Source organism: Macroventuria anomochaeta, assembly GCF_010093625.1.
Source record: "Macroventuria anomochaeta strain CBS 525.71 unplaced genomic scaffold BU25scaffold_2, whole genome shotgun sequence".
NCBI lineage: Eukaryota > Fungi > Ascomycota > Dothideomycetes > Pleosporales > Didymellaceae > Macroventuria > Macroventuria anomochaeta.
This window is the reverse complement of record NW_022985363.1, coordinates 336,112-362,199: the sequence shown is the minus strand read 5'-3', so window position 1 is coordinate 362,199 and position 26,088 is coordinate 336,112. Positions and strand designations below refer to the sequence as shown.

At 53.5% G+C, this 26,088-nt stretch overlaps 11 protein-coding genes across 11 annotated transcripts; 8 read left to right on the top strand and 3 right to left on the bottom strand.

Annotated features, from left to right (window-relative positions):
* Window positions 1-580: 580 nt before the first annotated feature.
* Window positions 581-3,417, top strand: BU25DRAFT_427489 (uncharacterized protein; the record flags this gene model as incomplete). Its single annotated transcript, XM_033708448.1, has 4 exons — window positions 581-721; window positions 787-1,203; window positions 1,252-1,914; window positions 1,960-3,417. The coding sequence occupies 4 exons, from the start codon at window positions 581-583 to the stop codon at window positions 3,415-3,417; spliced, it is 2,679 nt and encodes an 892-aa protein (XP_033566817.1).
* Window positions 3,418-3,720: 303 nt separating this feature from the next.
* BU25DRAFT_78927 (farnesyl-diphosphate farnesyl transferas-like protein) lies at window positions 3,721-5,741 on the top strand. The gene is made up of 4 exons (XM_033712117.1): window positions 3,721-4,091; window positions 4,171-5,230; window positions 5,280-5,456; window positions 5,506-5,741. Exons 1-4 carry the CDS (start codon window positions 4,024-4,026, stop codon window positions 5,650-5,652), a joined length of 1,452 nt encoding a protein of 483 aa, XP_033566816.1. The 5' UTR covers window positions 3,721-4,023; the 3' UTR covers window positions 5,653-5,741.
* Window positions 5,742-5,953: 212 nt separating this feature from the next.
* BU25DRAFT_382231 (eukaryotic translation initiation factor 4E) lies at window positions 5,954-7,395 on the top strand. The gene is made up of 3 exons (XM_033704235.1): window positions 5,954-6,413; window positions 6,465-6,536; window positions 6,589-7,395. Exons 1-3 carry the CDS (start codon window positions 6,180-6,182, stop codon window positions 7,057-7,059), a joined length of 777 nt encoding a protein of 258 aa, XP_033566815.1. The 5' UTR covers window positions 5,954-6,179; the 3' UTR covers window positions 7,060-7,395.
* Window positions 7,396-7,656: 261 nt separating this feature from the next.
* On the top strand, window positions 7,657-8,036 carry BU25DRAFT_318320 (DnaJ-domain-containing protein; the record flags this gene model as incomplete). The annotated part of the gene is made up of 3 exons (XM_033702226.1): window positions 7,657-7,762; window positions 7,819-7,862; window positions 7,941-8,036. Coding segments are annotated over 3 exons (246 nt in total), but the record flags the coding sequence as incomplete, so codon positions are not given.
* Window positions 8,037-8,086: 50 nt separating this feature from the next.
* Window positions 8,087-9,972, top strand: BU25DRAFT_405945 (uncharacterized protein). The gene is made up of 2 exons (XM_033705165.1): window positions 8,087-9,352; window positions 9,408-9,972. The coding sequence occupies exons 1-2, from the start codon at window positions 8,216-8,218 to the stop codon at window positions 9,555-9,557; spliced, it is 1,287 nt and encodes a 428-aa protein (XP_033566813.1). The 5' UTR covers window positions 8,087-8,215; the 3' UTR covers window positions 9,558-9,972.
* Window positions 9,973-10,321: 349 nt separating this feature from the next.
* On the top strand, window positions 10,322-11,065 carry BU25DRAFT_78863 (uncharacterized protein). The gene has a single exon (XM_033712116.1). It carries the CDS (start codon window positions 10,588-10,590, stop codon window positions 10,999-11,001), a length of 414 nt encoding a protein of 137 aa, XP_033566812.1. The 5' UTR covers window positions 10,322-10,587; the 3' UTR covers window positions 11,002-11,065.
* A 2,100-nt stretch (window positions 11,066-13,165) lies between these two features.
* BU25DRAFT_382225 (uncharacterized protein) lies at window positions 13,166-13,921 on the top strand. Its single transcript, XM_033704234.1, has one exon. It carries the CDS (start codon window positions 13,310-13,312, stop codon window positions 13,880-13,882), a length of 573 nt encoding a protein of 190 aa, XP_033566811.1. The 5' UTR covers window positions 13,166-13,309; the 3' UTR covers window positions 13,883-13,921.
* A 186-nt stretch (window positions 13,922-14,107) lies between these two features.
* Window positions 14,108-18,018, top strand: BU25DRAFT_357199 (DNA mismatch repair protein Msh6). Its single transcript, XM_033703566.1, has 4 exons — window positions 14,108-14,453; window positions 14,508-14,545; window positions 14,596-14,770; window positions 14,832-18,018. Exons 1-4 carry the CDS (start codon window positions 14,132-14,134, stop codon window positions 17,912-17,914), a joined length of 3,618 nt encoding a protein of 1,205 aa, XP_033566810.1. The 5' UTR covers window positions 14,108-14,131; the 3' UTR covers window positions 17,915-18,018.
* Window positions 18,000-19,822, bottom strand: BU25DRAFT_405942 (metal-dependent amidase/aminoacylase/carboxypeptidase). Its single transcript, XM_033705164.1, has 5 exons — window positions 19,740-19,822; window positions 19,287-19,569; window positions 18,966-19,220; window positions 18,736-18,910; window positions 18,000-18,690 (listed from the first exon to the last, which is right to left on the bottom strand). Exons 1-5 carry the CDS (start codon window positions 19,801-19,803, stop codon window positions 18,196-18,198), a joined length of 1,272 nt encoding a protein of 423 aa, XP_033566809.1. The 5' UTR covers window positions 19,804-19,822; the 3' UTR covers window positions 18,000-18,195.
* Window positions 19,823-20,083: 261 nt separating this feature from the next.
* Window positions 20,084-22,762, bottom strand: BU25DRAFT_78776 (heat shock protein 90). Its single transcript, XM_033712115.1, has one exon. It carries the CDS (start codon window positions 22,507-22,509, stop codon window positions 20,407-20,409), a length of 2,103 nt encoding a protein of 700 aa, XP_033566808.1. The 5' UTR covers window positions 22,510-22,762; the 3' UTR covers window positions 20,084-20,406.
* A 1,453-nt stretch (window positions 22,763-24,215) lies between these two features.
* BU25DRAFT_470417 (glycoside hydrolase family 105 protein) lies at window positions 24,216-25,876 on the bottom strand. The gene has a single exon (XM_033710796.1). The coding sequence runs from the start codon at window positions 25,744-25,746 to the stop codon at window positions 24,613-24,615; it is 1,134 nt and encodes a 377-aa protein (XP_033566807.1). The 5' UTR covers window positions 25,747-25,876; the 3' UTR covers window positions 24,216-24,612.
* Between the last annotated feature and the right edge of the window lie 212 nt (window positions 25,877-26,088).

Here is a 26,088-nt window from a genome sequence, read left to right as displayed (position 1 = left end):
CACAATGTTAAATCTCCCCACACTCATCACAGACAGTGCGCTCGCCATTCTCAAATCATGCATCGCATGAACACAACAATTGTTAGGCGCGATGTGCGAAAAGCAGCAGACTCCCAATCCGCTCTAGACCGTCAACAGCTGCCTCAAAAATAATCGTGTGCCATTCGTCGGATGCACCGCTCTCTTGGCTTTCGCCGCCAGGCTCCTCACGCGCGTTGCGCCACCAGGGTATTCATCCCACCATGCCCCAGGGACCACTCGCTTCTTCACCGCCTAGAGTGCAGGACGACCCCATCGATATATACCACGAGGCCTCCATGAGCCGTCACATGGCCTGCACACACCCTTGCCTTCACTACCGTCCGCTGCCCTGCATATGCCCAACCGCGAGACACGCCGCCGAATCGCAGGATCTCGTATTCGTCTTGCATGCTGGGCTGACACTGCGCCCTGGTCTGAGCTTCATCTTCTGACAGCTATTTGATCCTTTCACGTTCCCACAACATTTCTTGGGGTCCGACACCTGCTGCGACATTTGAGCTCGGGGTCCAGCCTCTCCGCGATACCCCACCTGTTCATCATGTCGATAGTAGCGTCAGCTTCGTCCGCGGTCGCGTCAGCGACGGCTGCGGCAAAGGCACCACCGCAGGGTGGTGTACTTGAAGGTGTCAATCCTGTGCATTTCGATGCAAAGAACCCGATCATCCTTTTCATTGTTCAGGTAAACGATCGCTCCGTGTCTAAATGGCATTATCCTTTACAACGTGCTGACCATGCACACCACAGGCATCAATCATCATAATCTTCTGTCGCGCTCTTGGCTGGCCCCTCTCGAAGATCCACCAGCCTCGCGTTATATCTGAAATCATCGGCGGTATCCTCCTTGGTCCTTCGGTTTTTGGTCGCATCCCAGGCTTCACTGCGGCGATTTTCCCTGCGCAGTCTATGACCAACCTGAATCTCGTCGCCAATCTCGGTCTGACCTTGTTCCTCTTCATAATCGGCTTAGAAGTAGATTTACGTTTCTTGCTGAGCAACTGGAAAGTGGCCCTCAATGTCGGTGTCGTCAGCATGGTCATTCCCTTTGGATTGGGATGCGCCATTGCAGTTGGACTTTACAACGAGTTCAAAGACGAGCCAGGAATGGTGGAGATTGATTTCGCTATCTTCATGCTTTTCATTGGTGTAGCCATGGCTATCACTGTAAGTGCTTTTGAACCATCGTTCACGACGATTTACTGACGTTTCTAGGCTTTTCCCGTGCTTTGCCGTATCCTCACTGAGCTTAAGCTTCTGATGACTCCCGTTGGTGTCATTGTACTTTCAGCCGGAGTTGGCAACGACGTTGTAGGCTGGATTCTGCTTGCGCTCTGCGTCGCTCTTGTCAATGCGGGCACTGGTCTTGCGGCACTGTGGGTGCTATTGACGTGTGTAGGCTACATGCTGTTCCTGATCTACGCAATTCGGCCAGTCTTTGTATGGGTTCTGCGCAGGTCCGGTGCTTTGCAGGATGGACCAAGCCAGGGCATCATTGCTCTTACGCTCATCATTGCTCTGGGTTCCGCTTTCTTCACGGGAATTATCGGAGTACATCCTATTTTCGGAGCATTTATGGCGGGCTTGATCTGCCCTCACGAGGGCGGATTTGCCATCAAAGTTGCTGAGAAGATTGAAGATTTGATCGGCGCTCTGTTCCTGCCGTTATACTTCACACTTTCCGGACTCAACACCAACATTGGTCTTCTCGACTCTGGGATCGTTTGGGGTTACGTATTCGGCGTCATAGCAGTTGCCTTCTTCTCAAAATTCATCGGCGCCACACTCGCAGCTCGAGGGACGAAGATGCTGTGGCGTGAATGCTTTGCTATTGGCTCCTTAATGAGTTGCAAGGGTCTTGTCGAGTTGATTGTGCTTGTAAGTTCATCGAGACCTAACAGGAGACAAAGTTAACATAAGCAGAATATTGGACTGAACGCCAAAATTTTGAGCACGCGAACGTTCACCATATTTGTTGTCATGGCGCTTGTTACGACGTTTGCATCATCCCCGCTCACTATGTACTTCTACCCACCTTGGTATCAGAAGAAGGTAGAGGCTTGGCGCCGCGGCGAGATCGACTGGGATACCGGCAGACCTCTGGACGGCACTGATAGTGTTCCAGACGGCGTCTACTTTGACAAATTGGCCGCCGAGAAGATCAGGCGGGTTACAGTATACCTGCGTTTGGACAGCATGCCTAACCTGCTTGCTTTCACATCATTATTCGGAGGATCTCAGAAGCCTGCGCCCAAGGTCCATCCTTCGATTGCTGCCAGCACGAGCAAAGATACTGGCGAGTCATCACTGGACGAAGTCGCACCCAACCGACCTGTTGAGGCTTACGGTCTGCGCCTGCTCAACTTGACTGATCGTGGCTCGTCCGTCATGCAAGTCTCTGAAATGGAAAGCTACACTGCCTACGATCCCGTAGTCAACACATTCCGCGCCTTCGGCCGCCTACACAACCTTGCAGTCAGCGGAGAAGCCCTGGTGGTACCAGAGTCTTCCTTCGCCGACACCCTAGCCACGCGCGCCTCGGACTCGAACCTCCTGCTCCTCCCCTGGAGCGAAACAGGCGGCATGTCCGAGCAAGCCATCATCGAAGACAAAGGCACCAAAAACAAGCTCGCAGCATCCTCCTACATCGCCTTCGTAAACTCCACACTCGACGCATCCAGCATCCCCGTCGCCGTGCTCGTAAACAAGAGTTTCGGCGGCAGCAAAAACAAAGACCGCAAGCAAAACCTCAAACTCACTCGCACATACAGCAGCGTCAGTCTGCACGCAGACCAGGCCGTCACAGCGCCCATTGCAGACCGCAGCCACCACATCTTCTTCCCCTTCTTCGGCGGCGCAGACGACCGCGCTGCGCTGCGTCTCGTGCTCCAGCTCGCAGAGAACGCGCAGGTCACTGCTACGCTCGTGCACTTCGACGTGCCAGATTCCTTCCTTGGAAGCCCAACGACATCCACATTCTCCTCCGCCGCTATGCCCAGCAAAGCGGGCGAGACAGTAGTAACCACCACCGAACCATCTACCCGTGAGCAAGGCGCAGCGTTCTTCGCGTCGCTGAGCGCCTCACTACCAGCAGACCTAGCAAACCGTGTTGTCTTCGAGACTGTTACCTCTGAACAACCTGTCAAAGACGTGATTGCACGCGCGAGCATCGAGGTCGGACAGTCGCCGAAGAATGCAGGGGACTTGATCGTGCTGGGCAGGAATATTAGTAGGAACAATGCGCTTGGTGCTGAGAACACGGACGAGATCAGGAGCGCGTCGAGTGCGTCGAGTACGCTGGGTTTGTTGGCTGAGAAGGTGTGGGAAGGGAAGCTTGGTGCGAGTGTGCTGGTTGTTAAGGCTGGGTCTTTGACGAGCTAGCTTACTTGAGACAGTGTTTTGGCGCAGGTGGTATCCATGAGACTGAACTATGGCATGCCCACACGCGGCACGTTGAGCATTTGTAGCTGGAGTTGCTTGTCACGAATTTGATGATCGTTAGCCAAGACGGGGTATTGCTAGCACGAGTCGTACACAAAGTGAAGACCTTTCTCACCAAGTGCAGTCTAGGAGCAGCGTGAGCCATATCGTACATTTGATGTGCTTTCGTGATAGCGTAGACCGATAGTTGGTCGAGAACAAGTCCTGCCGCTCTTCTGTTGGTGGTTGAACCCTGACGCGGACGAGCTACTCACACGATGCGGAGCTATGGAGATGAGCTGCTACCAGCGAGTAGCGGTCGGCCCTTGCGCCGTGCACGGATGAATTGTGCCGCTATGCATTCGAGCCCCCCATACAGGCCGCATTTTGCTCATCCTTCGCGCTCCACGACAACTCACGTTCTCGCTGCCTGACTTCTTCGCTGAATTCACGCATTGCCTGTCTACAATCGGGTCATTGAGTCTCCCTACACGATAATTGCCCAGCTGTCACGAGGCGCGCTAACCCACTTCTCCACACGAGCGACTTCCCAGAGTTTCAGCAGCCATGGTGTCGCCCAAGAGCATTGCCTATTATGTCTTCCACCCGAATGAGTTGCGCTCGATCATCCAGTGGTAAGGGCGCTTTCGGCATTACCTGCACACTGTGTTCCAGGTGCTATTCGCAGCAATTCTTGTATTGACACCCATACAGGAAAGTCTGGCATAACCCCGTTCACGAACGCGACGAAGCGAAGGACTCCGAGAACCTCAAGCGATGCTTCCACTTTCTCAACCTGACGAGCCGCAGTTTCGCGGCCGTCATCATGGAGCTGCATCCCGAGCTGCTTGTCCCCGTCACACTATTTTACCTCATCCTGCGTGGACTCGACACAGTAGAGGACGACATGACCATCCCCCTCGAGAAGAAAGAGCCCATTCTGCGAAACTTCCAAGATATCTTGGAGAAGGATGGGTGGACCTTCACTGAGAACGGTCCAAACGAGAAGGACAGGCAGCTGTTGGTTGAGTTCAATGTGGTCATTGAGGAGTTCAAGCACATCAAGCCGGCGTACAGAGAGATCATCAAGGACATCACCAAGCGCATGGGCAACGGCATGGCTGACTACGCCAACAACGCGGAGCACAACCTTGTCGGCGTCGACACTATTCGCGACTACGAGCTGTACTGCCATTACGTCGCAGGTCTTGTTGGTGAAGGGTTGACACGCCTTTTCGTAGAGGCTGGCCTTGCCAACACTGCGCTGCTGAAGAAGCCGGAGCTCATGGAGTCTATGGGACAATTTCTCCAGCAGGTCAACATCACTCGTGACATCAAGGAGGACTTGGACGACAAGCGACGATTCTGGCCCAAGGAGATCTGGTCCAAGCACGTCGACACTTTCGAAGACCTTTTTAAGCCCGAGAACAAGCAGAAGGCCCTGGACTGCAGTTCAGAGATGATCTACACAGCTCTGACACGCGCAGATGATTGTTTGTACTACCTTGCAGGTCTTAGGGAGCAGAGTGTGTTTAACTTCTGCGCCATCCCTCAGACTATGGCCATTGCGACACTGAACGCCTGCTTCCAGAACTACGACATTTTCGAGAAGAACGTGAAGATCACCAAGGGCGAGGCCTGCCAGTTGATGGTCGAGTCGTCGCAAAACCTCCAGCTGGTCTGCGAAGTCTTCAAGCGGTATGCTCGCAAGATTGCGAAGAAGAACAACCCGCACGACCCCAACTTCCTGAAGATCAGCATCACCATTGGAAGGGTAAGCAGCCTTTTCTATCTTTCCAAATACACTGCTAACTCTCTTTCAGATAGAACAGTTCACCGAGTCCATCTTCCCGTCCCAGAAACCGCCTGTTGACCAGAAGTCGCCTGCCAGCGTCGAGGAGGCTGAGAAGGCGAAGAAACAGGCGTACGAGGACAGGTGGGACCTGATCTACATGACTGCGGCAGTCATCCTTACAGTGCTTATCATCACAGGCTGCATGGTAAGTTGTACGGATCTTTTGCGGCAGACATACTCTAACATGGTTCTAGATCTTCGTTGCCTACCTGGCTGGTGCTCGATTCGATATTGCATACTACGAGCTCAAGCAACAAGTGGGAGAGTTGTTGGGATGGATAGAGCCGAAGGCCAAGGCAGTTGAAGCGGTAAAGGTTGTGACGGAGAAGAGCGAGCTCTAAGCTGCCGGAAAATAGTAATCTTCATGCCCATATGTGTTATAATGGCAGCGACATACCTTTTTCGTAGACGCAGGAATATAGTCGAACCTAATGCATCTTGAACGACTACTACTTTATTACTGAAGAATGGATGTGCGTATGCTATTGAATTCGAGACGCCCATTGTCCACACGTGCCTGAATGCGGCCTGTAACAATGGCTTCTCTCACATGGTGTTTTGAGATGCCTGACTAGTGGCTTGGCGTATCGCTCGCGACTTCTGCTGCTGAAGCGAAAATATGAAAGAGCAGACACACACGCCGACCGCAGCTACCTTCACCGCGCATACACCACTTTCGCCTTCTGCAGCACTCTAGACAGACCACCCCCGCGACTACTTATCCTTGAAGAATCGCCCGGCGCGACTTCAACGACCCCTCCACCACCGCGATCCACCCACCAGCAACCTCCGCACTCGCATACGATCCGTCTGCCACTCGCAGCTCCACTCACTACCACCGCCTCTCAACACCTCCACCACAATCACAATGGCTGACGTCGCCACCGCACCGAACCCCTCCCAGCAGGTCCCCTTGGACACAATCCCCATCTCGCCCGTCGAGGGCAACTCGTCATCCGAAGGCCAGGAGAAGTCCTCCACTAGCGCCACCACAGACGACAATGCCGCCCGCACCGTCTTCCACGATCCCGAGAACTTCAACGTCAAGCACCCGCTCATGAACACATGGACCCTTTGGTTTACCAAGCCCCCAAGCGGCAAGGTGCGTAGACGGCTTATGACGCATGCTGGGGAGCTTTACTAACAATGATAGGGCGACAACTGGGCTGAGCTGCTCAAGGAGGTTATCTCGTTCGACTCAGTTGAGGAGTTCTGGGGTATCTACGTATGTGCCACGGAATAGCAATGGTGGGCATTAACGCTAACGCGCTCCCTAGAACAACATTACACCCACATCCGACCTGGCGCTGAAGTCTGATTACCATCTCTTCAAGAGGGGCGTCCGCCCTGAGTGGGAAGACTCTCAGAACAAGCACGGCGGCAAGTGGGCGTTCCAGTTCAAGGACAAGAAGGCTATCAACATCGACGCGCTCTGGCTCCATGTTATGCTCGCTGCCATCGGCGAGAACCTTGAGGACGAGGATGACAACGAGGTCATGGGCGTAGTTGTCAACGTTAGGCGAGGATTCTACCGTATCGGTCTGTGGACTCGCTCCGTCGGTCGTGCCATTCCTGGCGAGGCGGGCAAGGGCAGGACACAAGAGCAGGGCAAGGAGGCACTCCAGAAGATTGGCAAGCGATTCAAGCAGTCTCTCCAGCTCAAGGACAACGAGGCCGTTGAGTTCTCTGGTCACACCGACGCTGCTCACTCCGGCAGCACCCGTGCGAAGGCCAAGTTTACCGTCTAAGCGTTTGCAGAGACGTGGAGTTGGCAAGATTCGAACATGGTCGAAGCAGAGGTTTGCCTCTGCGGTTTCTCTGTCCAATACGTTGAAGCGCAGTCTACGCGCAGACTGCGCTCGAGCGTAATTTACTACCCGGTTTACCCAAAAGCATTTTCACGTATCGATCATGATTACGGGATTGGGTTTCTAGCATGGCGTCTGCATGGGGCGGCGATCGGTCATCTTGGGGTCTGACATGATTTATGGTCATGACGAGTTATGTGACTCGGGCGGTACGTGGGTTTGGGATCCAAGTTTGATAGATCTGAGCTCTTTTATTTAGCAAATTTACGAATGAGAGAGTAACAAGATATGCGGACAGAGCCGTGGAGCGTCGCTTAGTAAAACCGGCTGGGACGTGACAAGCACCAGATTTGCTGCCAGCCCCAGCCGTGCGTTCCGTAGCTCTGTTGCCATGTGAAGAGCTGGGTTGCGCACGACGTAATTAGTGGCGGTGCAGGCGGCCACATTTTGACCGTGCCTATCCCAACTAAGCCCAACGGCCTGCACATATCCCACCGACTTTCTCACCTCCCCCTCTGTAAGCTGTTGTTTTGCAAAATGGTGCTAGAGACCGCATACTACGACGCCCTGGGCGTGCCGCCCACAGCGACCGAACTGGAAATCAAGAAGGCCTACCGCAAACTTGCGATCAAGCTGCACCCCGGTAACCACGCGAAGCTTTGCATAGCAACCGCAACGAGCATATCTGACGCCGCGTAGACAAGAACCCTGGCGATGAGACCGCACACGCAAAGTTCCAGGAGGTACGTCGACCGCTCACCAAGGCGCCGTTCGGCTGCGTTTGCGATATTGCGAGGATGGCGGGGCTCATATGATGACAGATTGGAGAAGCATATCAGGTGCTCAGCGATGACCAACTGCGCGCGAACTACGACAAGTATGGCAAGGAGGGGGCTGTACCACAGAGCGGATTCGGTAGGGCACCAAGGGAAAGATGTAGTGGCTGCAGTGCGCTAACCCTCCGGCAGAGGATCCGTCTGAGTTCTTCACCATGATCTTCGGTGGAGAGGCCTTTGTGGACTGGTATGAGGCTCCTGGAGAGTTGCTGGTCTAGGGCAGGGAGACTAACAGGCATAGGATCGGCGAGATCTCGCTCATGAAGGACCTCACCAAGACCATGGAGATCTCCATGCGCGAGATGGAGGAGCAGGAAGCCGCCGAGGCCGAAGCTGCACGAGCAGAAGCTGCCGCTGGCGGCTCTGCCTCTACCGCCGCCGGCCAAACGGCTGGCACAACGCCTGCAGCTGGCGCGTCGACCGCGACCGCGACCGCGACCGCGACCGCGACGGATGCGACCGAGCCCACTGCTGGCGCCAAAGCAAAGGAGGCCGAAGCCGCAGCAGAGCGTGCTGCAGCCCAACACGGTGGTGATGCGCCGCCAGCATACGCTGCACCACCGCCTGCGTACGCCGAACCCGCCGCTGATACCCCTTCGACCGTCCCACCTGCCGCTGCTGCAGGTACCTCGTCCGGCACAAGCACACCCAGGCAACGCGGTATCCCAATCCGGCCTGCCATCATGGACAAGACCGAGGAGGACGCACGCATGGAAGCAGCAAACATGACCGACGCCGAGAAGGAACTAAGGAACAAGGAGAAGAACAAGAAGGGCGGTCTCACAAAAGAGCAGCGCGAGGAGCTCGCAGCATACGAGCTGGAGCGTAAGAAGATCCGCGACGAGCGCGTCTCCAACCTGTCCAAGAAGCTCACCGAGCGCATCTCGCTATGGACTGAGACCGACAAGGCCACAGACGTCACCAAAGCCTTCAAGGACAAGATCGCCCTCGAGATCGAGAACCTAAAGATGGAATCCTTCGGTCTGGAGATCCTGCACGCCATCGGCGCAACATACCTCATGAAAGCCTCCTCGTTCCTGAAATCGCAGAAATTCCTCGGCATCTCCGGCTTCTTTAGCCGCATCAAGGACAAGGGCACACTGGTCAAAGACACATGGAACACCATGAGCGCCGCGATCGACGCACAGCTCACCATGGAGGAGATGGCGAAGCTGGAAGAGCAGGGCGGCGAGGGCTGGACAGACGAGAAGAAGGCTGAGTACGAGAAGAAGGTCACGGGCAAGATCCTGGCGGCCGCTTGGAGGGGAAGCAAGTTCGAGATCCAAAGCGTGCTGAGAGATGTCTGCGATCAGGTGCTTAACGATAAGAAGGTCAAGCTGGAGAAGCGCGTAGAGAGGGCGCATGCTCTTGTAATCATCGGTGAGATGTGCCAGAAGGTAAACCCACTCCTGTCCCAAATCATCTATAGCCAGATCCCTGACAGAAATTCAGGCCGAGCGTGACCCCGAAGAAGAAGGCGATTTCATGGCCTTCGAACAGCTGATGGCCGAAGCCGCCGCAAAGAAAGAGAGCAAGCACGACAAGAAGGAAAAACACAAGCACCACCACGACAAGAAGGAGAAGGAGAAGGAGAAAGCATAGGAGCTGCCTCCGTATCGTCCGTGATTCTTCTTCTTGTTACATACTTCGTGATATCCATAGATTCCATTCGAGACGGCCTGAATTGGAATACAGAAACCGGGAGCGGTCGGAGCATAAGCGTATACTACCCCAACGTTATCTTGTTTCATGTCAGTCCTAAAGTCATCGTCTCAACAGCGAACGGCAGACAAGAGCCGGTCCTCTCGAACAGAACATCTTAGTACAGTCCCGTGCAAGTCCAAGTCAATATCACAAAGCAACCAACGTCAAAAGATAAAGTGAAGGCTGAAGGGATAGAGACACGGAGCATGGGTAGAAGTGACAGTTCTACACCAAAAAAAAAGCTGAGCACTAAAACGAATGCATTATTGCTGACTACCAGACCAGACCGCTACTTGGTCCAGTCTCAGAATCGAAAACTAAGCACTATGCAAACAAAAGCCATACAGATCCGTCAAATGAGTGCGAACACGGCCAACAAATCGATCGCCTGCTGAGGAATCCTCCCAACCCTGCTAACAATATTCATACAATCTTCTCCCCCCCCCCCCTCCATCCTACCCATTACAATCCTCCTCGTGAAAAGAAGATGGTTCACCACAGACCAAACCATCGGCGCTCAGCGCGAGCAGCGACGGGGTTCGCGTGGTACCCATCTCCACCCTCCCAAGGTCTGACTGTAGGCCGAGGCTTCCACGGCCTGCGCGTAGCAGTCGGCTGTGTCTTGGTCGGGCGGGGACGGGGCTGGTAGCCACCATTGACAGGGTATCCGCCAACCGGGTGACCATTGTTACCGCCGTTGTTGGGGTTGGGCTGGAGACGAGGACGCGTGGGCCTGCTACCCCCGTTTGGTGGGTAAGGGCGGGGTGCGTACGGTCCGTTGTAGAAGTACAGTGCGTCGACGCCATCGCCGACCTCGGAGGGTGGGTGGATGGGGTAGTTGGGTCGAGGCAGTGGGCGAGGGGATGATGTGGGCACACCTGGTGTGCTGGGTGGGATCACATCGGGTCTGAACTCAGGTGGGTTGGGGATGGGGTTGATAATGCCTGAGTCGCTGGGTGCAGGCGTGGGAGTAAGGACAGGGACGTCAGGAGTAGACTGGATCGGGCCGGCAGATGCACCAGGGCCAGACTCGACAGGCTCAGAGATCACAGGAGTTGATGAGACCTCAGGAGTGGAGGACACCTCAGGAGCAGTTATTGGGACTGATACACCAGGAGTAGACTCGGAGGGAACAGAGACTGGGACTGATACACCAGGAGTAGACTCAGGAATGCCGACGGGTAGCGATGCTCCAGGAGTTGGCTCGATGGGGACGGAGACTGGAACGGATATGCCAGGAGCGGACTCTGGAATATCGACTGGCAATGATGCACCAGGAGTCGACTCGACAGGAACAGAGACAACTGGAGTGGACGGGACCAGAGGCTGCGGGACAAGTTAGTCATGCTCGTTACCGTAACTATGCGACGTAGCGCTGCGCATCGTCATGAAGTTAGTGAGCGGAGGATAGCTCGTGGACAGACAGATCAACGATTCGTAGACCCTGGTTGTGCAGGCTATCAAGACATGTCAGCAGTGCATAAGAAGGGGGCAGAAGGTGAGACTCACCGATTGTGGTCGACGGCGAGCAGTCCCGATGGCGGACGAGCTACAATGGAGCGGTCGTCGTGTTGTGGCATGTGTATGATGACGAAAGTGGTAGTTGTGGGTCGTAAGAGTCCGTTGTCGTGACGGTGGTTGAATCGCAGTGTTATGAAGTCTGCCAGTCACGGGCATACCAATAGTATTGTGAGGTCCGGGCCGCAGCGCAGACATACCGTACTTACCCGATCATAAGGGGTAGGGGACAGTATTCTTTGTCTTTTGCAGAGCATAGAGCATTCGAGCCAAAAAATTGAGAGAGGTTAGGCTCACAGTATCAGAGACCGCGAGGTTGCGGAACAGACTCATGCGGTTGGTGCCACCACACCATTGGGCACCGGTAATCGTGGGACAGGTGACATCGCAGTCTATGGCAGGAGACTGGATAGGCGTGTAACGGAAGTTGTTGCCGCAGCAACAGTCACGATCGAACTCGATAGCGGAGTACTTGTACGGGGCGTTGAGAGCGGTGGTGCTAGAGATCGTGCAGAGGTCGCGGCAAGTCTCTTGGGTGGTCAGAGCGGTCTGGCAAGAGAACGCAGAACCGTCGAGGAGACGTCCGGCCAGCGTTGTGCTGGTGTCGGTGTCGACAACGCATCCGAGGTAGGTTCCGCCGGTCACGTTGGTGGATGGCGCTCCAGGTGCTGGAGTGGAGGAGACCGGAGGAGCGGCGATCGCAGTCGATGGAATTGGGGAACGACGGGAGTCGAGGACGCTGGAGGAACGACTGGGGTCGACACAAGAGGGACAACTGGAGTTGAGCTGACTGGTGGTTCCTATTTGCTTTATCAGCAAGCTGATCCAAGGCAGTGTACATCAATGCTCTGTACTTAATGCTCTGTACTCTGCCAAAGAAAAAGAAAGCTGCTTGTCAGTATAGCTGCTGATTAGTAGCCTGTGGTTAGTAGTTAGAGCTGCTGGTTAGTAAAGTTGCTTGCTTAGATGCCGAAACATCGAATCAAGAGCCGAAATTGAAGAGATAATGACCAAAATCCCATCTGAAACGAGTTATGAGAGTGCCTGTGTGATGCTTGAGACGAGGAGTCCGACCGGAAATCTTTATACAACCTTGACTTTGCCCTCGCAGTTCGGTGTTGTTTGGATAATGGCATGCACTTCATCTCGCCTGGTTATGTTAGTGGGTCCCAGGGAGTGGCCGAGCGCTCAAAGAGGCTCGGAATGCATAGGCTTTACCATGTCCAGCCATCAAGGACCGCGTACCTTGCATCTTATTCTCTGCTATAGTAACAAGATCGTCGTACAGTTGGGTGCTTCTGCCACTCATTGTCTTTCCCTCATGCTCCAATGTCCGCGGCCCCAGTTGCATCGAACCATCCGACGTTACACGAAACATAATCCTATTGTACTCCGCTCATTGCCTATTGTCAATCGCATTATTTGGATACCTTGTGTGCAGCGAAGCACATTTTGTGCACCTCTTCTTCGTTCTTGTCATCTCATAACGACGAAAGGAGAGCTTAGGGACGATGAAACAAAGGAATGAATGCAGATGAGACAGTCAACTGTAAGAAAAAGTGCATTGTTGTGAGTTGAGCAATAGGAATAAAAGCATAGACAGTGCTACCTCACTCGAACGGGTTGAGGAGCAGATGACCTGTTGGAATGTCAAACAGGACTTGCTTGGTCCTCAGCGCAGGCCTTGCTCGCTGTATTACACCTCAGGTGTAAGTTATCTGAGCTGTCGCCCACCCAGATGCTGTAGTCACCGTTGTATTTACTCACACGATCTATCATGCGTCGTCTCGGTTTAGACTGCAAATCCATTGGAGCATCCACAGGTAAAGCCATCGAACCAATGCTTCACCTACGTATTGGGTCTGATATGGAGTTATTCAACAATTCTTCAATTGAAGTAACAAAAACGACCTTTAACAGAAGTTGTGAAGGTTGTTTCGATATTGCGCAGGCTCTCAGTCTACTCGACGCCCCTGACTTGTGGTTGCGAACGGCCAGAATACATCGTTGTGATGATGACGTCAGGACTCATCTTCCGTAGATCTGAACGGTCTGAACAGGTAGTCAACCTTAAAGGCCATACTTGACTGTTGCTCCTCGAAACTGTCCAAACAACATTCAGACCATACATCATGTCTCGACAAAGCTACACAGCGTTTCAGCGACATTTACAGTTCTTCTCGACGCCCACAAATCCACCAAGGCTCACCTTCGTATCTGCAGTAGAAGGTGCATGCGCACTTGGCCTCGACTTCCCGATCTCAGTGTTTCTCAGTCTGGGTCTCAAGCTGCTGTATACACCGTTCAGCCTGACGGGCATCAACATCACCGACATTCCTCAGTCATCACATCGCAGCCAGCTAAGCAATGTCACGCTGCCCAGGGGCAAGAAAGAGTTCACGTGCTCTGAGCTTCTACGACTGCTTGATCAAGAGCGCAATCCAGGTTTCTTGAAGCACAAGATTGATCAAGGTCATATCGTTGGCTTCTGGAGTATGGCTGCAAACACACGTACACACACTGTTAGCAGAGACGATGTCGAGCGCTTCCAACAAGGAGAGTGGGAAACGGCAATCGCAGAGCGAAGACGGAACTCAGATGAGATTCTGCCGCTGTGGAGAGGAGGGCCGATTTGGGCAGGGGGCCATAGCTGGGCTGTTGATAAGCTGCTCGGCGTGAAGGTGTACAAGTCGAAGAATGAATGAGGAGGGGATGATTGAGTTCAAGACAATACAAAAGTTGACCAGACCCCCATGTACAACAGACAATCACATTAGATTCTAGAAGTGAATTCGCACATGTGGCTGAACGTTAAAGTGGAGGGCCCCACATCGACGCGCGAACGCGTCGCGCCTATCCCGGAAACGTTGGAAAGCGCGACTTGACATATCTGACCTCTCAACCATTCGCCGCACCTCACTTACTTACAGTTCAACTTCTTTGAGGCTGCAAGCATGGTCCGTGGAGTCGAAGGAAACGAGATGTCGACGCCTCGCCCCTCACAGAAGAAACAGCCACCGTCAGGCTCACAGTCGGCGAAGAACCAGAAGTCCATCCTCGGCTTCTTCCAAAAGAAGTCAACCAACTCACCAAGTCCCGCTCCGTCTCAACCTACACCAGCAAAACAAACACCCACATCCACATTGTCCAAGAAGTCATTCTCTCGCCCGCCTCCAGCCCTCACACCAGTTCCCAGCAGCGATGCACCTGAACCCTCGAGTCCAGTACGGCAGAACGAGGAAGATACTCCAATAGCAGGAAGAAACAAGGAGAATGGTCTGCCTTCACGCGTCTCTACACCAGGTACAGAAACTGACCGTGTTGCGTCAGAGATTGCAGGTGTTGTCCTCAGCAGCCCGTCACGCAAGGTATGCAAACAGTACATACTCCAATACGCCAAAAAGCTGACTATGCATAGGGCAGAAAGGCAGTCAACTATGCCGAGTCTGATGACGAGGAGGACGATGTACTCGGACCAATTGCGAATAACTCGAGAGCAAGGGCTACAAAGCGGCAAAGGGTGAGCGTTGACGACGACTCAGATGATGAGTTTGGCCTGGACGCTGCCACACAGCAGGCTATGATCGAAGATGGTACGGACGAGAGCTCCACTTTCGTACATTGTAGAGAAAACTGTGCTGACTTTGACAACAGACATGGACGACTTCATCGCACCAGATGACTCTGAAGAGGATATTGTCTCGAAGAAACGCAAGCGACCGATGTCCTCGAAGCCTAGCACGAAAGCCACACCTGCGTCCTCTCCACCACAAGTTCAAGTCTATAAGGAGGAAGAAGATGAAGTCGGTACTGCCATGACTGGCACCTCGACTGCACAGCAATGGGTTTACGACCCCGAGAACCCTATGCAACCAAAACCTCGACCAGCGACTCAAGACACGAAGAAGAAGCCCAAGCTCAAGGAGAGACCATCTGCATCTGAGCCAGAGAAGCGATACCCATGGCTGGCGAACATGCAGGATGCTGACCGAAATCTACCGGACCACCCTGACTACGACCCACGCACATTGTACATCCCACCCGGCGCCTGGAACAACTTCTCTCCATTCGAGAAACAATACTGGGAGATCAAATGCAAGTTCTGGGATTCGATTGTGTTCTTCAAGAAGGGCAAATTCTACGAGCTCTACGAGAAGGATGCGTCTGTGGGCCACCAGCTCTTTGATCTCAAGCTGACAGACCGAGTCAACATGCGGATGGTCGGTGTGCCCGAAGCCTCATTGGATATGTGGGCCAGTCAATTCGTAGCGAAAGGCTACAAAGTTGCGCGCGTGGATCAGATGGAGTCAGCACTGGCAAAGGAGATGCGCGAGCGCGGTGGCGACAAGAAGAGTGCTCCCAAGAAAGCGGACAAAGTCATTCGGCGTGAGCTGGCTTCTGTCCTCACATCTGGTACCCTCGTGGATACTGGCATGCTCCAAAATGAGATGTCAACCTACTGTATGGCTGTCAAGGAGATCGACCGCGATAATCTTCCTGCGTTTGGTGTTGCCTTCGTCGATACTGCTACCGCTCAGTTCCAGCTGTGCGAGTTCACCGACGACGCCGACATGACCAAGTTCGAGACACTCATTGCTCAAATGCGGCCGGGTGAACTCCTCATCGAGAAATCTTGTATCTCCGCAAAGGCCCTACGAATCCTCAAGAACAACACCCCGCCAACAACCCTCTGGAACTCACTGAAGCCTACAAAGGAGTTCTGGCCTGCGGATATAACAGTGCGTGAGATCGAGGTCAACAACTACTTCGAGTCCCTAACAGAAGACAACATCGAAGCTTGGCCGCCGGTGCTCCGTGAAGCACGAGAGCAAGAGCTAGTCATGTCAGCTTTCGGTGCCCTTTTGCAGTACTTGCGTACTCTGAAGATCGAACGTGATCTCGTTACACTAGGCAACTTCCAATGGTACGATCCTATCCGGAAGGCCACAAGCTTAGTGCTTGATGGTCAGAGCTTGATCAACCTTGAGATCTTCGCCAACAACTTCAATGGTTCTGGTGAAGGCACACTGTTCACTATGCTGAACCGATGTATCACACCGTTCGGCAAGCGGCTACTGAGGCAGTGGGTGTGCCACCCTCTCGCAGACGCACAGAAGATCAACGCTCGTCTCGATGCTGTCGATGCTCTCAACGCCGACTCCACCATCATGGACAGTTTTAGTTCCTCGCTTAGCAAGTTGCCTGATCTTGAGCGACTCATCTCGCGTGTCCATGCTGGTCGCTGCAAAGCTCAAGACTTCCTCAAAGTCCTCGAGGGCTTTGAGCAGATTGAGTACACTGTTAGTCTGCTAAAGCAATTTGGCGATGGCGAAGGTGTCATTGGGCAGCTGATTGCCTCAATGCCAGACCTTGCTGGCGCGCTAGAACAGTGGAAGACAGCATTTGATCGCGATCTTGCCAAGTCGGAGGGTATCCTTGTACCAGCTCCTGGCGTGGAGGAAGACTATGACGAGAGCCAGAAGGCCATCGACGAATGCCTTGCTGATCTTGAGACTTTGTTGAAGAAGGTCCGTAAAGATCTCGGCAACAACTCCATTTGCTACCGCGACAATGGAAAAGAAATCTACCAACTCGAAGTACCGAAGAAGACCAAGGTGCCCAACACCTGGGATCAGATGTCGGCAACTGCAAAGGTCACACGATATTACTCACCAGAGCTGCGAAAGCTCGTTCGAGCTTTGCAGGAGGCTACAGAAACGCACAGTCAGATCACCAAAGAGGTTGCCACTCGCTTCTATGCGAAATTCGATGAGGACTACGCAACCTGGCTTGCAGCTGTCAAGATCATCGCGCAGCTTGATTGCCTGATCAGTCTAGCTAAAGCGTCCGCCTCACTTGGTGAGCCCAGTTGCCGACCAGTGTTCACAGAGGATAAGCGTTCAGTCGTGGAGTTCGAGGAGCTTCGTCACCCATGCATGCTCAACACTGTCGACGACTTTATCCCCAACGACATCAGATTAGGTGGAGACTCACCAAACATCAGTCTGCTGACTGGTGCCAACGCTGCAGGTAAATCGACCATCCTGAGAATGACGTGCATAGCGGTCATTCTTGCCCAGGTTGGTTGCTACTTGCCTTGCACGTCCGCGAAACTCACGCCCGTCGATCGCATTATGTCACGTCTTGGAGCCAATGACAACATCTTCGCAGCTCAATCAACTTTCTTCGTTGAGCTGTCTGAGACGCAGAAGATTCTCTCCGAGGCAACACCACGCTCTCTTGTCATTCTTGATGAGCTTGGTCGCGGCACGTCTTCTTACGATGGCGTGGCAGTTGCCCAGGCCGTTCTCCACGACATCAGCACGCGCGTTGGCTGTGTGGGCTTCTTCGCTACGCACTACCGCTCTCTGGCCAAGGAGTTCGAGACGCATCCTGAAGTTGTCAACAAGCGCATGCGCATTCACGTGGATGGCGACTCCAAATCTATTACCTTCCTGTACAAGCTCGAAGAGGGTGTTGCCGAAGGTAGCTTTGGTATGCACTGCGCAGCTATGTGCGGCATCCCGAACAAGGTCATCGAGAACGCTGAAAAGGCTGCTCGAGAGTGGGAGCACACTTCTAGACTCGGTGAACGTATGGAAGTCAAGAAAGAGGAGGGCGGTGTGTACGTCCCTCTGGGCGTGCAGAGCGATGTGGCATGGGCGCTTCGTGAAGGTCTTGAGGGTGTCGGTGACCGCACTCTCGATGTGCTGCTTGAGGCTATCGCGTCCTTGTAGCGGCTCTCGATCATCAGTCCATCACAGCGCGGTGTCTGGAATGGCCCTAGGTGAAAATCGGTACCATGTAGGCGCTTCGGAGTTTCTGACTAACATTTGTTATGGAACTGTATTCCTGTTTACGACGTCACAGCGTTCGCGCAAACCAGCACAGTGCGTTTCGATTCCCCAATGTACCAGTAACAGATATTCAATCGCAATATTCCAAAGCAAGAGCGCATTTGCCACTCATCTTTGAAAATATACCTGAAGCACCTTCCTTCCTCCTACACCCCATGTCCTCAAACCTTCCCCAAGAACGTCAACGCAGAAACAGCATACCCTTCAAACCCTACACTCAGCGTCGGTTGCACAACCGGTGCAAAAAACGGACTGTGATTGCCAGGAACCTCACTCATCTTTCCCGCCTTCTCTAACTTCTCATACAGCCCCGGATCCGTTCCACCATACAAGAAGAAACAACTCGGCTTCCCAACTGCCGTGGCTAGGATCCCGAAATCCTCACTCCCCTGCAGCCGCGCGATGTCGGGCGTGTACGTCGCATACTTGCTATCCTTGAAGTGGGAAGAGAAGCTGGACTCGAGCGTGGATGTTACGGTCGCGTCATTGAAGAGGAGGGGGAAGTTGCGGATTTCTTGCAGTTCGGGGATGTTTGGGTTGCTGGAAGCTAGGGCTTCGGCTTCGACGATTGTCTTTACGGATGCGAGGACGCGGGAGCGTGTTGAGGGGTTCGCGGCGCGGATGTCCAACTTTAGCTCGGCGTGCTCGGGGATGATCTGAGGTTGTCAGTGGGAGTTTGAGGCGGGAAAGGGGGTTCAGACATTCTCGGCGTCGCCGGCGTGGATCGCGGCACAGGTTACGACGGCGAAGTCCAGCGGGTCGACTTCTCGCGCGACGATGGTTTGCAGGCGAAGGATGGTCGAGGCGGCTTGCACGATGGGGTCGTTGCCCCGGTGAGGGGTTGAGGCGTGGGTTTGGCGGCCTTTGATCTTCAGTCTATACCCTGTTAGTCTTCTTCACTGAATCAATTTTGGGTGAAGAGGGGACGAACAGGTACGAATCCGCTGAACTCGCGATCAAGCCGTGCTTTGTCCCGACCACACCGGCTTTCTCAGGCATAACGTGTGCGCCGATTACGACGTCTGGCGTAGGTACTTTGCTGTACAGGCCGTCGTCTACCATGGCCTGCGCGCCTTTGCCTTTCTCTTCAGCGGGCTGGAAGACCAGGATCAGTGTCCCGCTCCATGAATCCCGTGCTTTCACCAGCGTCTCTGCGGCTGCTAGGAGCGCGGTGATGTGCATATCGCTACACCTCAATCAGCATCTCTCTCCCACTTCAAATCAAATCCATCCAAAACGAAAGGGTACTTACTGCCCACAAGCATGCATAACCGGCTTCTCGGCCCCCTCAACATCCTTCATGCGTTTCGTGCTCGCATACTCCAGGCCAGTCTGCTCTTGCACGGGCAGTGCGTCGATGTCAGCGCGGAGTAAGAGTGTCTTGCCTTCGCCGTTCTTGAGCACGGCTGCGAGTCCGTGGCCACCGATGTGGGAGTGGATCTCGAAGGCGTTGAGGGATGAAAGGTGTGAGGCGATGGCTGCGGCGGTTTCGCGCTCGCAGAAGGAGAGCTCGGGGTGCGTGTGGAACCATTTGTCTGTTCTGGTTAGTTGGAGGCTTGTGAGTTTGAGGTCGATTGCTGCGTGGGGATATGACTTAGATGAATGGAAACAAGTTGTTTGTCTGAAGGAGAAGTATGTACTGAGATTGGCGTACAAACACCTCAACTCTTACGCCGAAACCACCTGGCTGTGTGTTAGTACTCACATAGCTCTTCGTACGCGTTAAGGTCCGGCTTATGAGCATTGATGATCTCGCTGATTGAAGGCATTCTGTCGGTAGTCGAATTGCTTCGGGTGCGTAGAATATGCTCTGTGGAATCACTGATTACTTATAGTGTGGTACCTGCTTATCACTCGTTGCAGTATTGTAGGTCCTACGGAAAAGTTTATCGCGCAAGATGAAACACACTGAACATATGTCAGCCGATACTCTTTCAGGAAGCTACAGTGGGGTTTGAACGGCCTTCCGACGGAAAAAACTGAGAATGACGTTGCACGATAGCGGCATCGCGGGGTCGGGATGTGACTTCGGGAATACAAGCTTAGCACACGATCAGCAGCGAGACGACGGAAGCAATAACTGAAGAAGTAGAAGTAAAGGCAGAGGGAACGGAGGTGTTTTTGAAGTTTTCATCATTCATGAATCAGCTACTGAGGTATGCTCAGAGTTACCCAGGGTAAATCTACCTAGAGTACATTTCGGGATATCCATTTACTCGTGAAGCGTGACACCACCACTCTAAGACGCCGACATAGATGGAACTAATCGTCATGCAAGTGAGGTAAGAAAAGAGGAAGAAAAGCCGTAACACATGAAAGGGATATCAAAGCGCCGACCAAACTTTTCGAAACGAAGAAAGATGGCGATGCGCTTAGTCAACCTCCTCCATAGCGCTCTCGCCAGCAGCAGCAGGTGCCTCCTCGGCATCTTTGGTCTCCTGCTCGGTCTCGACCTCCTCGTCGACGTTAAGGCCAAGGGAGACGAGCTTGTGGATGCGCTCAGCGTACTGAACGGGCTCGTCAATGGTGAAGCCAGAGACAAGGAGCGAGGTCTCGAAGAGGAGCATGGTGATGGACTTGACGGTGCGGTCCTCCTCACCGTCAGACTCGACCTTGCGCTTGAGCTCCTTGATGATGGGAGACTTGGGCGAGATCTCGAAGGTCTTCTTGGAGGACATGTAGGAGCTCATGGAGGTGTCACGGAGAGCCTGAGCCTTCATGATACGCTCCATGTTGGCAGACCAACCGAACTGGCCGGTACGGATGGCGCAAGGGGAGCCGATGAGCTTGTGAGAGACAACGACCTTCTCGACCTTGTCGCCGAGAACGTTCTTGAGGCTCTTGGCGAGGCTCTCGTACTCCTTCTCCTCCTTCTCGCGCTCGGCCTTCTCCTCGTCAGTCTCCTCGAGCTCGAAGTCCTTGGTGATGTCGACAAGCTTCTTGCCGTCGAACTCCTTGAGCTGAGTCATGGCGTACTCGTCAATGGGGTCAACAAGGAAGAGAACCTCGAAGCCCTTGTCCTTGAGAGTGTCGAGGAAAGGAGACTTCTGGACAGCCTTGAGGGACTCGCCAGTGATGTAGTACATCTGCTTCTGGTGCTCGGGCATGCGGGTGATGTAGTCAGTGAGGGAAGTGAGCTCCTCGCCAGACTTGGTAGAGTTGAATCGCAGGAGCTTAGCAAGCTGCTGGCGGTTCTGGGAGTCCTCGTGGATACCGAGCTTGATGTTCTTGCCGAAGGCAGTGTAGAACTTGTCGAACTGCTCGCGGTCCTCGGCGATCTCGTTGAAGAGCTCGAGAGTCTTCTTGACGATGTTCTTGCGGATGACCTTCATGATCTTGTTCTGCTGGAGAGTCTCACGAGACAGGTTGAGGGGAAGGTCCTCAGAGTCGACAACACCCTTGACGAAGCTCAACCACTCGGGGATGAGCTCAGTGGCATCGTCAGTGATGAAGACACGGCGGACATACAGCTTGATGTTGTTCTTGGTCTTCTTGGTCTCGAACAGGTCGAAGGGAGCGCGCTTGGGAACGAAGAGGATGGCGCGGAACTCAAGCTGACCCTCAACGGAGAAGTGCTTGACGGCGAGGTGGTCCTCCCAGTCGTTGGAGAGGGACTTGTAGAAAGAGCCGTACTCCTCCTGGGAGATGTCGGCGGGATTGCGTGTCCAGATGGGCTTAGTCTTGTTGAGCTCCTCCTCCTCAATCTTGGACTCCTTGACCTTCTTGGTCTTCTTCTTCTTCTCCTCCTCCTCCTCGTCGTCGACCTCCTCGACTTTGGGCTTGTTGTCGTCACCCTCGGTGGTCTCGGTGGCGTCCTCGTCCTCGACCTCCTTCTCGGTCTCCTTGAGAACGTGGAGGTAGATGGGGTAGGAAATGAACTCAGAGTGCTTCTTGACGACCTCCTTGATCTTGGACTCGTTGAGGTAATCGAGCTGCTCATCCTTCAGGTGAAGGATGATCTTGGTACCGCGGCCGATCTGCTCGCCCTCGGTGTCCTCGGTGATCTTGAAGGTACCACCAGCGCTGGACTCCCAGATGTACTGCTCGTCATCGTTGTTCTTGGAGACGACGGTGACGCGGTCGGCGACGAGGTATGCAGAGTAGAAACCGACACCGAACTGACCGATCATGGAGATATCGGCACCGGCGGAGAGGGCCTCCATGAACTGCTTGGTACCAGAGCGGGCAATGGTACCGAGGTTGTTGATGAGGTCAGCCTTGGTCATACCAATACCGCTGTCCTGGATGGTGAGGGTCTTGTTCTCCTTGTTGGGGATGATGTCGATGCGGAGGTCCTTGCCGCTGTCGAGCTTGCTGGGGTCTGACAGGGACTCATATCTGATCTTGTCGATGGCATCGGAGGCGTTGGAGATGAGTTCTCGCAGGAAGATCTCCTTGTTCGAGTAGACGGTGTTGATGATGAGGCCGAGCAGCTGAGAGATCTCAGCCTGGAACTCGAAGGTTTCACCAGACATGGTGGCGGTTTGTGTGTATTGACTGAGAGGGAAGACTCGTTAGACCTGAGCGGCGACTGTTGCCTCACACAGCTGCAAGGCTGGCAACGTCGGTGTAGAGAAACGTACAGATTAGGCGGGGTAGAGGGTGTATTAAGCTCTGCGGTGGTGTATGTGCAAGAGCAAGCGCTGAGACAGATTGTCTATGAGTGGATGGTGTGTTGAGAGCACTTCAATGGAGAAATGAGGGCGAAGAGGCAGAGTTTGGTGCTCATATAGGCCTTGGTGGAGCTTGAGAATCTTCTAGACAGGCAGGCAGAATTGCATGGAACATCTTCGAATGCAGCCAATTGAGGCTAGCCGCTGTCTCACCGCCCGCCGCCCGCAACGCCAAACCAAACAGTTTCTTCCCCAGCAACAGCAGCTCCACTGAGGGGCACGGCGCGTGCAGCAACTGCAGCTGCTTGTCAAGTTTGTCGAGAGCGCTTGCCATCTGCAGCAGCATTATCCCTTGACTGCGACTGCACACTATTGTGCTGCAATTGCTCATTATGAGGCTGCAGCCCTGTTGTTTGCTGGGGCTGAGCTGAAGCTTCCTTCGACCCTGGGGCTGTCAGCCTTGCATAGCCTCAGCCTTCAACAGTCTGCATTTGCCGTGTTGCCTACACCGGGCACCAAGCCTCGCATATTCTTTGCGTTTCTATGCCACTATCTCTGAACGAAGAACATTCTTACACCGTTCGCTGCACTGCACGCATGACGGATAACAGAGCCGCCTAGAATGCCTCTAACAACGGGGCTGGTCCTCGAGCAAACATCGCCTCGACCACACCAACGATACCGCGCGTCGTCGACCCACACGTTTGGTACTACGTCTTCACTTCTCAGGAAGAGGAATGCCTTCTAAGTAGAGGCAGCTGGATACCTCTTCACAATGGCATCAGACCGCCACCACCAATCGTCCGCCGTCCCCCTCGATCCACAGGTCTCACCAGGACATCCTCCGAACAACACTCCCTACATGAGATGGGGCGCACATATGCTGTCGTACAAACGCCGATTCGATTGCGTTTGCTCTTAAACAACAGTCGATTATCCACATAGCGATCCCAATCAGATCGAATGATCCTCATCATCAATTGACTCTGCTGCCAATTGACAGACGCATTCGTGCCCCACCTAAGCCATGGAGACTCAGTATACTCACCATTGTACTCGATGTACCGTAGCTTACAACAACCAGGGAGCGTATCGAGCGTGTGGAGGTAGAATTCGACGGCAAGGATTACAACAAGAAGACGAAGGAATTGCTGTATCCGTTCAGATGGGATATGTCCCAAATGATCCTATATTCCGTTCTACGCCTAACTGTTATGAAACCGAAATGATGTTTGACGCCTCGCACGTCCCAGTCAGGTGAGCGGAGGCGTGACAGCGTTATGCTTGGTACCGTTGCAGGTTCGATGCACAATGGTGCAACAACTCAAGTGGTGGCCAAACAAAAGTCTACAGGATCACGAAAGCAAAGGCCAGTGTGGCGTTTTAAGAGTGCAGGTACTCAATGTAAAGGTAGCATCGTTGTAACTTGGCGTTGATGGTCTTTTGATTGTTTGCTCAAGTGACATCCAGCTGAACGCGCTGCTGCTACACGCATTGAGTAGGTCTCATTACCTGGGTTGTATTGCTACATCCCGAAGTCCGTATCGATACTGTGGTGCCCCCCCCCCCCCCCAAGAAGTTTTCAGCACTTTTGGATGTGGCAAAAGAACGCTTTTACCGCGGAACTTGAACAATCAACTGCAATTGGCTCTGCTCTAAACATTTCCACTTATCCCAAAGGTTTAATTGATTTGACATCCTGCCATCTACTTTCGCGTCGTATACTCAAAAGAGGACTGCTACTGCTGAGAACTTCTGGAGGCACCACAGTACATCAGGCAAAAGGCTCTTATCGGAGGATACGCGAAAGGTTGCAGTATAGGTCACATCTTTGTCAATCCACCGCCGTGCATTGCAGATGATCGGGAAGAACTGTACAGCATCTTTTTAAGCCGACTAATAGATCCGAACTTCTCATCAAACGTCTTATCATTGCTTCGTAAAGTGTTACTAGCTGTGCAAGACCTAAATAAACGACCTCAAAAACTCTCCAAGTGCCATGATAGCCATCGCCTGACCGTAAGGCATGCTTGTAACGGCAATGTCCTTGTAGTGCTGAAGTGTGTGTCCCATACCCGTGCCAAAGCTGGTGTTCAGCAGCTCACCCTCAGGGTTGATGTTGGCGAGAACAGCCTTAATAGCCTTGGCTGCTGAATTCTGGTACTCTTCTCCCTTGAGGTACCTCTTCCTCACAGCCTTGAGCATACCGTACGCGAAACCAGCTGTCGCCGATGCCTCGACGTATGAGCCCTCGGAGGCTGGAACATCGAGCAATGTACACCACATGCCATCCTCCTGCTGCAGCTTGACCAGCGCCTTGCACTGTGCCTCGAGAATGCCGATTAGGAACAGCCTCGTGGGGTCCGACTCCTTCAGGTCCAACAGCTCGATAAAGTCGGGAATGACGATCGTGAGCCATGAGTTTCCTCTTGCCCACCTTGCCTGCGCGAAGTTGTGTCCTACCTTCCCATCCTTCTCCTCAAACTTCCACCCGTGGAAGAACAGCCCCGTTGTTGGGTCAAAAAGGTACTGGCAGTGCAGAATGAACTGCCTCTTAGCCTCCTCAATGTACTCTGGTCGGTTGAGTGTGAGTCCAATCTTCGCCAAAGGCAACGCGCTCATCATCAGCGTGTCGTCCCAGAGCTCATCCTTGTTGTACTCAAGATACGTCTCGTGCTGGAAGCCTCCATACTTCGTACGCGGCAAATCGTGCATCACCCACTCAGCCCAGGTATCCAGCCACGGCACGAAAGTCTTGTCACCGGTGTCCTCGTACAGATACGCGAGCGCGAGGAACGGGGACATGGTATTGATGTTCTTGGTTGTGCCCTTGGCAAGCTGCTTGGAGTACCAGCCCAGCATAATGTCTTTTGTGGTTTGGTTGCCGGTCAGTGTGTAGTAGTGCCACAGGCCGTACAGACCGATGCCGTGTGTCCATTCCCAGCCGTCCCAGCCTTTGGTGTCAATGATGCGGCCATCGGGGAGCTTGAGCAGGAATTCGCCGGTTGTGTCGTTGATGTTGATCAGGTTTTGTGTGAGGAGATCGATGGAGGTTGTGATTTGCTCCTTCTTGAGGCCTTGGGTGGTGAGGGAAGACATTTTGAGGGTGCTAGGGAGGTAGACGCGTTGATTCAACGCGAGGTCTTGAGAGAAGCTCTAAATGTGAGGTTTTGCAATTTTTGCAGTCTGAAAGTGCACGACTGCTCAGAAAATGCGTGCAAATGCTCAGAGTTCGAGGAAATAGATGACACGGTGGAATTGAACGTGGGGAAAAAGTTTGGGAAGCTTCCAATGCATGAATTAGACCTAACGAAGCTCATTACCGGATTCGTGCCGTGCTGCACCGATATCGTTGCTCTCTACACCGATGGTGCCGACGAGGGTGCTTGCCTCCACGTGGAGACGCTGTTGAAGTGTGGAGCCCCAAGGTTCGTGGGGAGC